The following is a 15,234-nucleotide window of genomic DNA, read 5'->3' on the forward strand; positions in this document are numbered from 1 at the left end:
TATGAGCTGCCGTGAGCCACCATGAGCAGCTGTCCAGTGGTCGGCAAGCAACTGCCTCACTGGGGAAGAGCACAATGATAATACCAACATGGGCCAGTGAAGCGACGTCTAGACAACTAGACTGAAGAACAAAAGGACAACTTGTCTTTTCCCCTTCCCTGATTCCCCAACGCTGTTCCCCTCCCCCAACTCTCCAGTAAAATCTTTAAAAAAAAAATTCTTTCAGGACTCATTATTAAACACTGGCCAAAATTAATGTTAACTATTCATATTAATATCATACCTAAAGTAACAATAACCATCGAACATTTTTGAGCTTCATTTTCCATTTTTAAACAGAGACAATAAAAATAATATGTATGCTTCAATGGGAATGTGCTGTGAGAGCAATAAAGATGAACTGGTCTAGAGAGCTATTCACATATGCTAACCATAACTAAATACCATATTAAATAAGAAATAGATTAAATAGAATATGTTGGTAAAGAGAAACCACAAAGTGCTATACAAATAAAAGTGCTATATAAATATTAGTTATTATTAACATCACTAGAAGTAAAAGTATTTAGTAACATGTAATGTACTATGATGATGCAGTAAATTTTTTCAGAGTACTATGCTTTTAAATGGAAGTACTATATACAAAAATGATATATTTATCGCTTAACTATTTAGTCCACTTCTCGTTTTACAATCATTTTTCAGTTTTACTTCTGTGTTCTTGAAAATTTTTATCCTGCATGTCAAGCAATGCATCTTGAAATCTGGTGCAAAAAGAACAGGTGTATGCTGGACGGACACACACACACACACACACACACACACACACACCATGCTTCAGTCTTCCTCTTCAGAAATTGTTCTAAAACCAGAAGAATCCAGGAAAGAAAGAATAGAATACTTAAATGCCTCCACTCAAACAGGAATATTTAACACTTTTTCAATAAAACGCTGCTAAAAAAAAATTTTACATGTTCTTCCGAAAGCATTTTTACAACTCTGCTCTTTTTTGACACATTTCTTTAGAAACTATCAAATACTCATAAAGTAATGAGTAGCAACATAAAGCAGATAACTCAATTTATAAGGATTGAGATAACTGCTAATTATTATAGTGATTTGAAATTAGAACTCAGTATTTTCAAAGCTAGCTTACACATATTCACTATTTCATTTAGAGGAAGAAAAAATAATAATAACCATTAAATAGAGTGAAGCAATATCTATTTTTGAAATATATGCTGTGGAAAAGAATTGCTTAATAATTTTACAACAACAGAAAGGTTGGCTAAGATAGTCTACCCTACACCAATCTACCCTCTTTTCACAACATACTTTTCTGCTTGCTTCATGCAAAAACCACAGTCTGCCAGAGTCAGTTTATTACCTCCATATTGGGGAAACCTAAAAGCATAAAAATTTAATGAAATTCATAATAGAGAAAAAGAAAAAAAATCCCCTGAAATTCTGCCAAGTTCATTAAAAAACTGTTTTGCTTATTCTTTCTGAGTATAAGCAGCTTTGGAAAAAATACAAAAATACTAATTCTCTAGGAGGGGGTTAACTTTCTTGTTAAAACAGTAAAAACAAGCCAGCAATTAGTTTCTCTTTTAGTGTTTAATTAAATTTTAAAACCTTTGGGGAGATACAACCCTCATTTTTATATATACTTATGTAGGGCTTTTCTTCCCACTTTCTAAGTTCTTGTAGCTGGGCTATTAATCGAATTAACAGGAGAAAAAGTCTAAAGTTTATTATAAAAATGCACATTCGGGGGTGCCTTAAGAATGAGACCCAAAGAAGCACTGGGCAGTTGAGGTATTATACGACTTTATAGACAAAGGAGAAAGGGGGTGGGAAGTGGGGGGGGGGAAGGCAAATCACAGGTAGCTGAAAAGAGCTGAACACACATGGCAAAGGAATTCCTGCTAGGCAACCCAGAAACAATGGGCCCTAGGGAGGGCGGATATCTAGCTAACAGCACCCTGCTTTGATCCTTCCTATCTAATGCTAGCTAGGGTGAACATACTAAGATTCCCTTCCTGGAGCAGGCCCTTCCATCTGAATCTCTAATGCAGGAAAGGGGAAGGGTCAAAGTTTCTTTTTGAGTTTTTTGTTTCTTAATAACCAGCTTAAAATCAATATCCCAAAAGGCACATTTTGGGTGGCAAAGCTTTGGTCCCCTTTGCTTACAAGTCTAATCATTTTAGCAGACTTCAGGATATATGCTACATTTACCTGTAGTAGAATTTTCAAAGTTTCAAGCTGCAAAGAAACTTCAAATTGATTTTAAATTATAACTGAAAAGATGCTAATACTGTCTGTATACTTATGTTCACAAATTTGTCCCCCTCCCTCCAGGTGGCTATTTTTTCCACTAAATCTAAGCAACAATGCAGGTAATACTTTAAATAAAGATAGTTCTGGTGCCAAAAATCCCCCAAATTCCCAGGAAATGTTTTGTTGCATATCATACATCAGTTATAAAAATTAAAATCCCAGTATCAAAGTACAAATTAAACAGAAAACTTGAGCCAAAGTGAAGTTCAAGGTATATGAAGTCAGGTATCTTAACATTCTCCTCTTATAAATTCTAAAAGCAGCTTCCATTCCTGTGATTTCTAGATTAGTAAAACCTAGGAAATGAGTAGCCTATGGTGCCACAAAGAGAAACTCAAATATGCCCTCTAGCTCCCCATATATTTCCTTTATAAGCCTAGACAGTAAAAAGGGGGAAAATTAGGAAGAAACACTGATACTGTTAAAGAGTCATTTTTACAGTGCAGCAAGGTGTCAGAGAAATCTTCTATAAATTAGTTCATCACTACTACATAAACTAAAACCAGAATTCAAATTTGAAACAGTTGTAACAAAGTTTTATTTATAATACATAATCAATATTTTTTGAGCCTTTGAGATATATACACCCCCCTCCCCAAAGAATTGGTGGTTCAAAGATTACTGATATGATTTCCCGGCATGAAACTCAAAATTAAGATTTAGTCCTGGTTCGAACCATTTATTTAACAATATGCCCCAGTAAAAGCCAATTCACCTCAGTGCATCTGGGCTTTTTCCAAACCTTTACCTCCTTTCTCAATATATTTGCTTATTTCACAGGGAAAATTTGGTCTGCAGCCCTCTGAAATCCTCAAACCTATGAAAGAATACACCCCTTGCACCTCCTCTCATCTCTGTTCTTCTAGTGTCAGTGGAAGAGTTGCCCCTCTCTTTAAGATTAATCCTTCCATCTGTTCCCTTCAGGATATCCATTAAGGGCTTCCAAATTCTTTCAAATTTTCTATAGGTTATTTCCCTACAGGCTAAAAACACAGATCTTTCCACTTTTATACAAAAACAAACAGCAAACCACCAAAAATCCTCACTATGATTCCATAATTTCCTTAAGCTTCGCTGAAAGCTAAACTCCTTGAAAAACAGCACGTCTGCTTATCCACATACCCCAACCGTTCAGTTTCAACCAGTTACAATACTTTTCTCCATGAACACTGATTCTGAAGTTCAAGTCACCCTGGACTTCAAATGATCCAAGTTAGCAGATTCACCAAGGCCTCTGAGATATGTAACACTGTCAATCACTGTCCTCTCTGTTGCTGGGAAACCAGATTTTCTGTTCGTTATCCTGCCAGGGCTCATCAGTTTTGTTTGCTGGACCCACTGGGCCCTCTTCTGCCCTCACCACATTGGCAATAATGTCTGTTTTCACTGCTTCATCTGCCCACTACGCCGACATTCTTAAATCTATAACTCTTCTGATCAGTAAGTTCAGAACTAAATGAACATTTACCCCCACTATTTACTTCCTCAGGGAAAGCTATCACTATCCACCGAGCTGTCTCGGCCAGAAAGACGGGGATCATCCTAGGCTGCGTCCTCACACTCCAGAGGCTCCGTCACAGAGTCCAGTAGATGCTCTGGCATCTGGTCCCACTCTTTGTCCAGTTAGGGCTCTGGTTCAGGCCTTCCTACCACTTGCAAACGATCTGTTTTGTTTTCCCATCTTGTGTGCTTCTCTAATTCTTCTATACTTCTACCAGGGTGATTTTTCTAAAAATATTAATTTTATTGAGTAACACTTCTGCTTAAAACCTATCATCAATTGTCCCACTAGACAAAGGCCATACTTTTTAGTATGGCAGACAGAGCTTTCTCTATTTTAACACCCACCTAGCTCTACAGCCTCATCGCTCCGTTTCCTATGCTCTGGCTACAACAAGCTGTATATAGCCCCCCAGACGTGCCAGGTCTCTGTGTCTCAGATCGTGCTGCTCCTCTTCTCATTTCCTGGAATGGGCTTCCCTCTTGGTCCACCTTCTTGGTCGATGTCACCTCTATCTTCGAGCTTCAGCTCAAGTATTACTCGCATATGAAAAGGCTTTTAGACTCTTGCAAAAAAATTTACCTCTCCCTCCTTCATTTCTCCAGTATGACCCATATCTTCTATTACCACCTCCATTATCAACTTCTCCGTCATCACTGAATTATTGCCATCAGCAAATAAATATGCTTTAGTACTGTCCATCTAATATTCCCCTCCAACTCCTGTTTCTCTGCTCCTCAGTCAGAAGTTCTTAAAAAGAATGGCCTATACAGTCTCTGCTTTACTGGTTCCCGTTCTGTCTTCAACCCACTTTAGCTGTGCATTTGTCTCTGCCACTTACTGAAGTAGCATTCATCAAGGTAACCAAAGGACACCCACCGTCTTTCCAAATACAATGGTCAATTTAGTGTCCTCATTCTACTCATTCTCTCAGTAGCATGTGACAGCTTGTCACTCCTTTTTCTTAAACACTCTTCCCTAGGTTTCCCTAATAAAACCTTTCCTGGACCAGTGCCTCAGGTATTTATTGGGTTGTCGGAAAAGTCGTGACATATTTTTTCTCTGTTTTTCATTACAAAAATGTGTCATGACTTTCCCAACAACCCCATAGCTATACTCTCCCTCCCAGGTGATCAAATCCAATTTCACAGATTGAAAGCATGGCTTTTGACCTGACTTCTCCCCTGAGCTCAAGACTCATATATCCAATTGCCCACTTCATAGCTACATTCATACTCGAAATTCCATTCCTAAAAATTGCTCCCTCCACTCCAGTATCCCTCATCTCATTAAAAAGCACTACTAGCATCTGGCAATTGCTGCAAGTAACAACACAGAAGTTATTCCTCATTCCTCTCTTTCTCCTATATCACATCCAATCCATCACCAAGTCATGTTGAATTGACTTACAAAACAAATCCCAAATCTGTCCACTGCCTGCATCTTCATCATTACCATTGCTAATTTAATTAAACAAGGAAGCCATTAGACTGAGGCACAGATATTCGTAAAATGTTTAAAATGCCTCAGTTTATCTTGTATCACTAATTAAAACAACATCCTAACTCCTTACTGAAGGGTAGTGGGATATGTCACCCAAAATGTGCCTCTTTGGTGTTAAGGATTATTTTGAGAAACCGCAGACATGTGAGTTCTGGAAACAGAGAAGTTACCCCTTTGTAAGGAAACTTACATTAGAAGGTGGGGAGGGGATGGGTCTATATAAGGGAAGAGCTATTACCAGAGGTAACTTTTTCACCTGAGCGACTTACATGCAGGCCAGCCTTCAATACTAAGCATTTCCTCTTCTCACCTTTCCAAGCACTGCCTTCCCGCCTATGAAGCCCCAGACCCTTATCCCTTTCCTCTGGCTCGGGATAGTATACAGGCCTCAGCTGCCTGGCAGCCTTTGGAATCTTTCATCTTTGTGGGGCTCCTGTATGTACATAATGAAATTTTTTATACGGTTAATCTGTTTATGTCCATTTACTCCTTAGACTGGCCCCAGAACCTGAAAGGGTATACAGGGAAGTTTCTTCCTCCCCTGCATTCCCATGCTCACAAGGCCCTTTAAAAACCGTGCAGGATCTCCTGGTTGCCTCCCCAACCCCGCCATGAAACGCTGCCTCCTCTTGCATGCTCACTATCCTACTGTAGCACAGTGGTCTTTTTTCCTGCTCCTTGAGCATGCCGGTTTTATTTCTACTGAGGACTTTTGCAGGACAAGACCAGTTTCTAATAAGTGTTCCTCTCAGAGAGGCCTTCCATGATCATCCTTTGGGAGTGGTCTCTCCTCCCAGTCATTCTTTGTCCCAGGGGCCTATTTTATTTTCTTCATAACATTTATTGTCTGAAATTATCGGATTTATTTCCCTTTTAATTATTTGTCTCCCTACACTAAAATTTTCTCATTCACTGTTATGTCCCAAGTGCGCACATGCACATACACACACAAGTACTTGGTAGGCACTCAATAAATATTTGTTTAAAGAATGTTACTGAAAAAAGAAATGCATCTTTGGGCTGGCCGACTGGCTCAGTTGGTTAAGAGCACGAGCTCTGAGCAACAGCGTCGCCAGGTTATTCCCACGTGGGCCAGTGAGCTGCGCCTGAGCTGGGCTGATGCTGAGCTGTCAACAGGTGGCAGGATGGCTCAGCTGGTGAGACCACGTGCTCCTAACAACAAGGTTGTTGGTTCGACTTCCACATGGGATGGTGGGCTACGCCCAACGACTACTAAGATTGAACACGGCACCTTGAGCTGAGCGGCTGTGGGCTGCTGAGGGGCGGCCAGATAGCGACTGGACTTGGAGCTGAGCTAGCTGCGCCCTCCACAGCTAAGACTGAAGGACAACAACTTGGCTGTTCCCCTTTCCCAATTACCCAACCCAACACTGTTCCCCTTCCCCAATTCCCGAATAAATCATAAAAATAAAATTTAACAAAAAAGAAAAGAAATGCTTCTTCAACAATATAAAAATCTGGCTGGAATTTAGGAAAGAAAAACTTAGGTATCCGGTGAAAATTTATTATGGATGTAACAGATGAGAAACTACATAAATATACTCTGCTTTTAAGATTAAAGACTTCTGTTAATGGTGCCAAGACCACTCCATAGTCTTTTCAACAAGTGGTGCTGGGACAACTAGATAGCCACATGTAATGGAATGTAATTAGAACTCTATATCACATCACATAAAAAATCAACTCAAAATAATTAATAACAGACTTAAATGTAAGAGTAAAAAACATAAACATCTTAGATAACAATGAAGTAAATCTTTGGGACCAAGGGTTAGCAATGGTTTGTTATTTTTGACACCAAAAACAAAAGGAACAAAAGAAAAAATAAATTGAACTTCATAAAAATTAAAACCTTTTTGTTTTAATGGACACCATCAAGAAAGTGAAAAGACAACACATAAAATGGATAAAACATTTACAAATCACCTATCTCATAAGAAACTTGTATCCAGAAGCTATTAAAAACTCTTAAAATGGAACAATTAAAAGACAAACTTTTTTTTTATAAAGAATGGGCAAAGGATTTGAACAGACACGTCTCCAAAGAAAAGATACAAATGGCATATTAAAAATGCTCAACATCAGGCCTGCCGAGTGGCGCGTTGGTTAAGAGCTGGCTTGGGATGCCAGAGGGCCCAGGTTCAGATCCCACATATGAGGGCCAGTGACACTGCCCTCTACAGCTAAGATGCTGAACAATAGCTCAACCTGGAGCTGGGCTGCCATGAGTTGCCGGCGATGGCGTAGGCTGCAGCCCCTGTGGCAACATAGGCTACCGTATGTAGCCAGCAGCCAGTGTGAGCGGCCAACAGCCGCAGTGAGCGGCCGTCCAGAAGCTGGCTACTGATCTGCCTCGCCAGGAAGAGCGCAATGATGGTGCCAACTTGGGCCAGTGAAGCAACGTCCTCCACAACTAGACTGAAGAACAAAAGGACAGCAACTTGTCTGTTCCCCATCCCCCAATTCCCCAATAAAAAAAATCTTGAAAAAAAAAAAAAAAGCTCACCATCATTAGTCATTAGGGAAATGCAAATCAAAACCACGCGACACTAGTTCCCACCCACTACCACGGCTATAATAAAGACGACAGGCAGTCCCGAGTGCTGACAAGGATGAGGAGAAACTGGAACCCTTCTTCATTGCTAGTGGAATTCTAAAATGGTGCAACCACTTTGGAAAACAGTTTGCTAGCTTCTCAAAGTGTTCAACAGAGTCACCATATGACCCAAGAATTCTACTCCTAGGTATGTTCCCCAAAGAAATGAAAACATATTCATTGTAGCATTATTCATAATAGCCAAAAAGTGGAAATAACTAAAGACACTAGCTAGGTTAATCTTTCCAAACCTCAATTAATTTCCAAATACACCTAATTTTCAACGAGCAACTATTCTTTTGTCAAGTAATGGGGATATAAAGATGAATAATATGATCCTCAAGTCTCAGGGAGTTTCCAGATTCTCAGTGGACATTCTCCATTAAAGCTTTGCCAAATGTGTGCAGAATGCTTTACTCTGGATATTCAGATAGCATGACAAAAGAAGGGTATACAGTATTTTGTTAAAATGAAGAAATAGCTCTGAGTTGTTAGTCAGAGAATAAACTATTTTTGACTGAGTTTCATACACTACGCATACTTAGGAAGATTAGTAATCTTGGAGCTACAATCATTATAGACATCACTGCTATCAGGAACAAGTTTCCTGAACATCTGCAGTCCAAGTCAGAATACAGCATGTCTTTCTTCTGTTTTCCTTCCCCTTGTCTATATTCTATATCCTGTTGCCTTGTGATAATTAGGTAAAAAAGTGATGGGTTTTGACTGATACGGAACAGCTCAGTGATGGGGTAAATCTGGTGTTTTCTGATGTTTCCTCTCTAAGATGCCCCATGTAGAAAGAGACAGCAGCCTATTACTTCTGTATTCCAAGTGCCTGCCACATACTAGTAAGTTTACTGAATTAAAAAATATTCCCACTACACTGCCATTATCTAAAGCAATCTTTGAACATACCAATACCATTATAACTCTTTCTCTACTGGAAATCTCACCCTTTTACTTTGTGATACATATAATTATATTTGATAAATGAACTTGCTTCTAAAAGGAAGTGAACTGCTGTTGAAAGCATCTCAGATATAATTTAGCTGGAACTGTTTAATAATCAAGAGTTTTTTAATATGTTACTATGCTTAGACTAACTTTGGGATCTCGGGCAAATCACTTAAACTCAATAACCATCAGCTTTCTTCTTTTTAAAACTGACTAACAACAATATGTAACATGTCTCTCAGGATTGTTATCTAGTTAAATGGGAAAAGCGTGAAACATTGGTATAAATAATCAAAAGCAGTATCAGCGCAATACAGCATTGCTATTTATGTGCGGCTCGCATGCATGCAAGGTTTACACAGCTTACTCAGCATACGCCCACTGAGACTGCATTAGTGTCTCTTACAAATTATCCTGTAATAGTCTTAGAGAATGAAATGACCTTGCTGGTCCTTTACTGAAAGTATATTCCAATCACTTAGTATTCTTAAACCTACAAAAATATGAAGCTCCTTGATAAATTCTCAGTTCCCAATATTGTAATTCCTTGATAAATTCAAGCTCAAATAAGGAAAATATACGTCAACATAACTTTGGTAAAATTCTATTAAAAACTATGAATGGTGCATTTTAATTCTTTGGTGTATCACAATGAAAACTATAGCTTTAAAGTTATCTTCTTGGTAATAGAAACTACGTACCTTTGCAGCACAGGCTCGCATCACCTCCTAAAAGAAATACAATAAGCAAAGAAATAATAATTTTAGTAAGATAGAAGCTCTTTTCAACACAGTCAGATATTAATATTTTAATAACCAAAATCAACATTTGGGAGTTTCTCAATCTCTTACCCTGTTGTTATCACTCTACATTGTTTCCAATAAGCTGAAAACGTTTAAATTAAAGAGGCTCAATGACACGTTCTTGGTAAATCTAACTTGTCAAAAAAAAGGGCACTGGATGGGTATGAAGGTGAAGGGATTAGAAGAGGGCAGGGGGGTGGAAAAGTAGGGTAAAAGGGGTCAAATACATGGTGATGGAAGGAGAACTGACTCTGGGTGGTAAACACACAATGTAAAATATAGATGATATATTATAGAATTGTACACCTGAAACCTATGTCACCCCAATAAGCTTTAATTAAAAACAAACAAACAAAAAAAGTGGGCTGGCCAAGTGGCACAGTTGGTAAGGAGATGGCTAGGGAATGCGAGCTCTGAGCAGCAGGGCCGCTGGTTCGGTTCCCACATGGGCCAGTGATGCTGCGCCCTCTACAGCTAAGATGGTGAACAACAGCTTGACCTAAAGCTGGGCTGCCGTGAGTCGCCGGCCCAATGGCGTAGGCTGCAGTGCGGCTGCAGTGGGCTACTGTGAATGGTTGGAAGCAAATGTGAACAGCTTGTGGCCTGCAGCCGGCGAGAGCTGCCATGAGCCGCTGTGAGTCACTGTGAACGGCCATCCAATGGCTGGCAACCGACTGCCTCAGCCGGGAAGAGCGCAATGATCATAATACCAACATGGGCCAGTGAAGCGACGTCCTCCACAACTAGGCTGAAGAACATAAGGACAGCAAACTTGTTTGTTCCCCTTTCCCGATTCCCCAATGCTGCTTCCCTCCCTCAATTCCCCAATAAAATCTTAAAAAAGAAAAAACAGAGAAAGCAAGCAAAAAGTAAAACCAAATTTTAAAAAAAAATACAAATTGGTAGTCACAAAACAGTCACGGGGATGTGAAGTACAGTATGGGAAATATAATCAATAATGTTGTAAAGGCTATATAGGGTGTTACGTGGTACTGGACTTATTGGGACGATCACTTCATAGATTGTATAAATGCCTAACCATTGTGCTATATACTTGAAACTAATATAAAATAATACTGAATGTCAACCATAGTTATATATATATATATATATATATATATATATATATATATATAACGTCAACATATCTATATCTATCTATCTATCTATCTATCTATCTATCTATCTATCTATATATGGTCACGGGATGTGGAGGACAGTGTAGGGAATACAGTCAATGGTATTGTAACAGCTGTGTATGATGTCAGAGGAGTAGTGCACTTGGTGGGGTTATCATTTTGTGAGGGACATAAATGTCTAATGATTACGTTCTTTGTACACCTGAAACTAATAATAAAACTAAATTAAATTAAAAAAAAACAAAAAAAATTCATCTAAGGTTAGAATACTAAAAAACAAAAAACGGACAAACAAAACGGCACTGACAAGACTCTGTCGGGCCCACATCTAACTGTCTCAGGAAAAACTTGTTTCCTCAATAAACTTAGCATAAATACTAAAATTCTACACCAGAACACTAACATGTCTAAAAGACACACCTGAATTAATTGAAGTATGTAATTATCTCCATAAATAACATACCCATAAATATAATTCCCATATTAATAATATATTTCATAGAAAATGTAGTAACATTACTGAATGGTACAGTATATGACCAGTACTGAAAGAGCTACAGAAAGGAACTGCCTAGAACTCATGAGACAAGGCCAAGAAAAGATCACTTTTGAAAAAGAAACTTGTAAAAGTCAACATATAATGGATGGCTTGAAAATCTGCTTCTAAGAAGACACAAAAAAGTCCAGTTAAGGTGAACCACTGTATATCATCAGCCTAATGTGGAGTTTAGACAAAAAGAGAACTGAAGAAGAGGAACACCAATTTTTATCCAGAAATTTCTAAGGACCAGATACTATGTCTAAAGAACCCTGGTAATCCAATCACTGAAAGGAGACAGTAAAACTGCCTGTGGATGTGGAATTCTGATTGCCTGGACTGCACCTCCGCTCCATTGTGTACCATCCGTGTGACCTTGGCCATATTGCTTTACCTCTGTAAATCAACTCCGTCTTCTGTAAAATGAGGTAATACCAGCACCCACATGATGATGGGTTTATGGATAAAATACAATGAACACGAAGAGCACTTAACACAGTACCCAGAATTCATTACATCAGTTATTACTCATTACTAAATAAATGCTAGTTATCAACAATCATAAGGTGAAATCTCCCATCGGGTAAAGAAAATTAACCTTTTTCAAAACTGCAATACAGCATTTTTAAACCCATCTAACCCCTATTCCTTTGACCCTGCTTAACAACCAACAGTGTGATTAACCTGGGTTTCAGGTTAATTTTAGAAAGGGACTGTGGTCCTGAGTGCTCAGGTGGCTGGAAAGGTATGCTTTTCATAGTAAGACGTTTTTTAAAGTTTTCAACTTTTTGTAGGATTGATTACTCTTAATAGGTATCCCAAATTCTGGGCAACTTTGGATGCACTGATCAGATCAAATTTCTTAGAATGTGTTGTGTGATGCTCTAAAGATACTGTCTACCTGTGAGGACTTATATGGGTTGCAGCACGCCTTTTAGGTATTGCTGTAACATTAATATACAGTCAAGTCTTTTAAATATAAAACAGTTAAATGACTTATATTATAACTAAATGGTAAAGCTACTAAAAACAGGGAATTATCTACTGTTTTGTATCCTTTACTCATTAATGAATAAACATCTATTAAATACCTGCTGACCTGAATTTGTTATGTAATTCACACAGACACAAATCATATCCTAAACTGCACTGTATTTTATTAGAAAAACATTCTTATTGTGGTTACAGAGAAAAGGTATCTCCAGTAATACAATCTTCTATAATACAGAAGTAACAGTCTTTTCTATTAGATTTCTATATAGAAGACCATTGATAATAGTTCTTAATAGATTAAGTAACAACCTAACAAAAAAAAGGAATTTGGGGCTATTATAGGAAACAAGACAAAAGGCATTATGACAAAAGGTGGGAATCCAGTCAACCTAAATGCTCACAAAATATAAAAAGAATGGAGCTGCCATGGGAATAAAGATGACATTGTTTTTATTCCCATATAAACTATATACATCTGAATAAAAACACATCGTGACAGCATCTGAAAATAAAGTTCAGTGAATTACCTCAAAACAAGAAAAAAGAAGTTCTTTCGAAAACCACAGCAAACAGACAAAGCTTTCATTTCCAAAGGCAGCCTCAATCTACCTCAACTGCAAAGCAAACATATTCTCTAAATATTAAAAAAAAAAAAATTGGTTAATGTTAAATAAAATAATGATTCTAGGAGAAATAAATTATCAATTTACTTCTCCCTTGTCTTTGATTTTATATCTTAAAAAATGTTTTTCCTTTACATCTACTTTCTTTTGTTCTTATATCCTTTCATTTTTCTGAGGATGAAAGCTATATAAGATGATATAAGAGAAAAGATACAAGACCAAGGTGATTCCAGGGTGTTAAGTTACACAGCGTAAAGACTGACAGATTACAGGAAACTTGTTTTTATATATGTCTGTTAGTTGCTCTTAAGTTTGTACATGAAAGTCATTTTACCATGCAAGATTTTGGACACTCTTTTTCCCTTGTGAAGAAATGTGTTTCTAGTTTTCTTTTTCTTATTTTTATATTTTTCTAATTTTTAAAACTCAGTATCTACTCTGATGTCCTTTCAAGACAGAATACCATGCATTATTCAATTATTTTAAAATGTTAAAATATAGAGAATAACACTAAAATAAATTTATTAACTTATAGTCATATGTTCTAAAATTTATATTGAGAAATATAAAAAATTTCTTCCATATTCAAACTAAACCTGAACTCAGAGCCGGAGTGTCATCTGTGCTGTGGTATACCTTAAAATCTCTAACTTTCAAAGAAAGAAAAGGAGACCGGAAGAAAGTATAGTCAGAACTAAAGATGTCTCAATATAGTTCCTCGTATGTTTGGTTTGAAACTAGTAAAAAAAAAGAAACAAAAAAAACCCCCCAAAACAACAACAACAAAAAACAACAGCAGCAAAAACTTGGTCAAGATTCCTATCAAAGGAGGGAAAGAGGTAATATTTATTGAGTGCCAGGCTCTGTGAAAAACTTGAGAACATGACAAGGAACAAGCCCGCACAGTCCCTGTCTTCAAGGTGCTCACGGCTAGCTCTAAATAAAAGAACTACTACGGTCAAAGGGTATAAATATTTTTCAGGATGTTTGAGCTCCTCAGTACATTTTATCACTTACCTTTAGAAAGATTTTATAGTTGTTCATCACTATCAGAACACCATACTTTTTTTTTTTTTAAAGACATTTTATTGGGGAACAGTGTGTTTCCCTAGGACCCATCAGCTCCAAGTCAAGTAGCTGTCTTCAACCTAGTTGTGGAGGGTGCAGTCCATATGGGAATAGAACCAGCAACCTTGGTGTTATGAGCCTGTGCTCTTGTCACCTGAGCTAACTGGCTGCCCCCACCCCACACTGCTTTTAGCCAAACATCCTCCTCATTGTCATCATCTATTTTCCAGTTTTATGGGTAATACCTGGTTTCTGTGGTACTTTTTCCTTAGTAGTGAGGTAGAACTTCTAAATATGCTTATGACAATTTTGTATCTCTTCTTTTTTGGAAGTATATGTTTCTCTTAAATAGTTCTTTGCTGAAGTCTATTTTTCTTTATTGTTTACTTTTTGCATACTAAGGAGGCTGTCCCTTTAATAAATTTTATGTAAATATTAGTATTTTCCCAGGTCGGTGTTTGGTGTGTGTGTGTAGTGTATATATGCACACATACACATTTTTAAACAAAGAAACGGGTCCCAGGCTGGCTGGTCTTTATAGACATCAAGTCAGGAAAGCATCACAGATTATCCTCAATTCCGAAATTCAGTCTGTTTATCTAAGTTGGTGATTTTAGAACAAGTACTAGAAAGGAACTAAAAAGTATAAAAAAGCCTAATTTTAAGTAAACTAACTCACTTCATTCAATTGATATTTATTGGTATGACAATGTTAAACAGGATAGAAACGGTTTTAAAAATTCCAACTTCTCAGCTACGTAAAATAGTTAAAACGTACTGTGACAGAATCGAGCCTTTGTTTTACTTGCTGCATCTTCACCAAAGAATCTTCAGTGTGGACATAGTCATCAATCTGAAAAGAGCCTTGCTGAGGCAATTTAGGACAGGTGCATAAAGCTTCTTCACTTTGGTGTATTCCAGGGAATGGAAATGTGCCATTGTAGCATTTGAACATTTCAGCCTCTTGCTGGGCAACTAGAAAAACGAATCCATAATTAGTTCAAACCATCATAGCAAAAGTATAATATAATAATTAAGCCATTAAAGTGTAGCATTAAAAAATGATAAGAAACTACACAATACATTTCAAATACTGGGTAATAAGACAACATCACCGGTAAAATGTGACATTATTAAATACTATAAAACCAT

At 37.5% G+C, this 15,234-nt stretch overlaps 1 protein-coding gene across 1 annotated transcript in view; it reads right to left on the bottom strand.

The window, feature by feature from the left end:
• Nucleotides 1-15,234, bottom strand: part of AHI1 (Abelson helper integration site 1) — a 195,937-nt gene that overhangs the window by 98,253 nt on the left and 82,450 nt on the right. The window contains exons 19-20 of the mRNA XM_019648087.1: nt 14,861-15,057; nt 9,620-9,646 (exon numbers count right to left, since the gene is read on the bottom strand). Of these exons, the coding sequence (XP_019503632.1) occupies nt 9,620-9,646; nt 14,861-15,057 (224 nt within the window). The remainder of the gene's footprint in view (nt 1-9,619; nt 9,647-14,860; nt 15,058-15,234) is intronic.

The sequence above is a fragment of the Hipposideros armiger genome, unplaced genomic scaffold (assembly GCF_001890085.2).
Source record: "Hipposideros armiger isolate ML-2016 unplaced genomic scaffold, ASM189008v1 scaffold_120, whole genome shotgun sequence".
NCBI classification, from domain to species: Eukaryota; Metazoa; Chordata; class Mammalia; order Chiroptera; family Hipposideridae; genus Hipposideros; species Hipposideros armiger.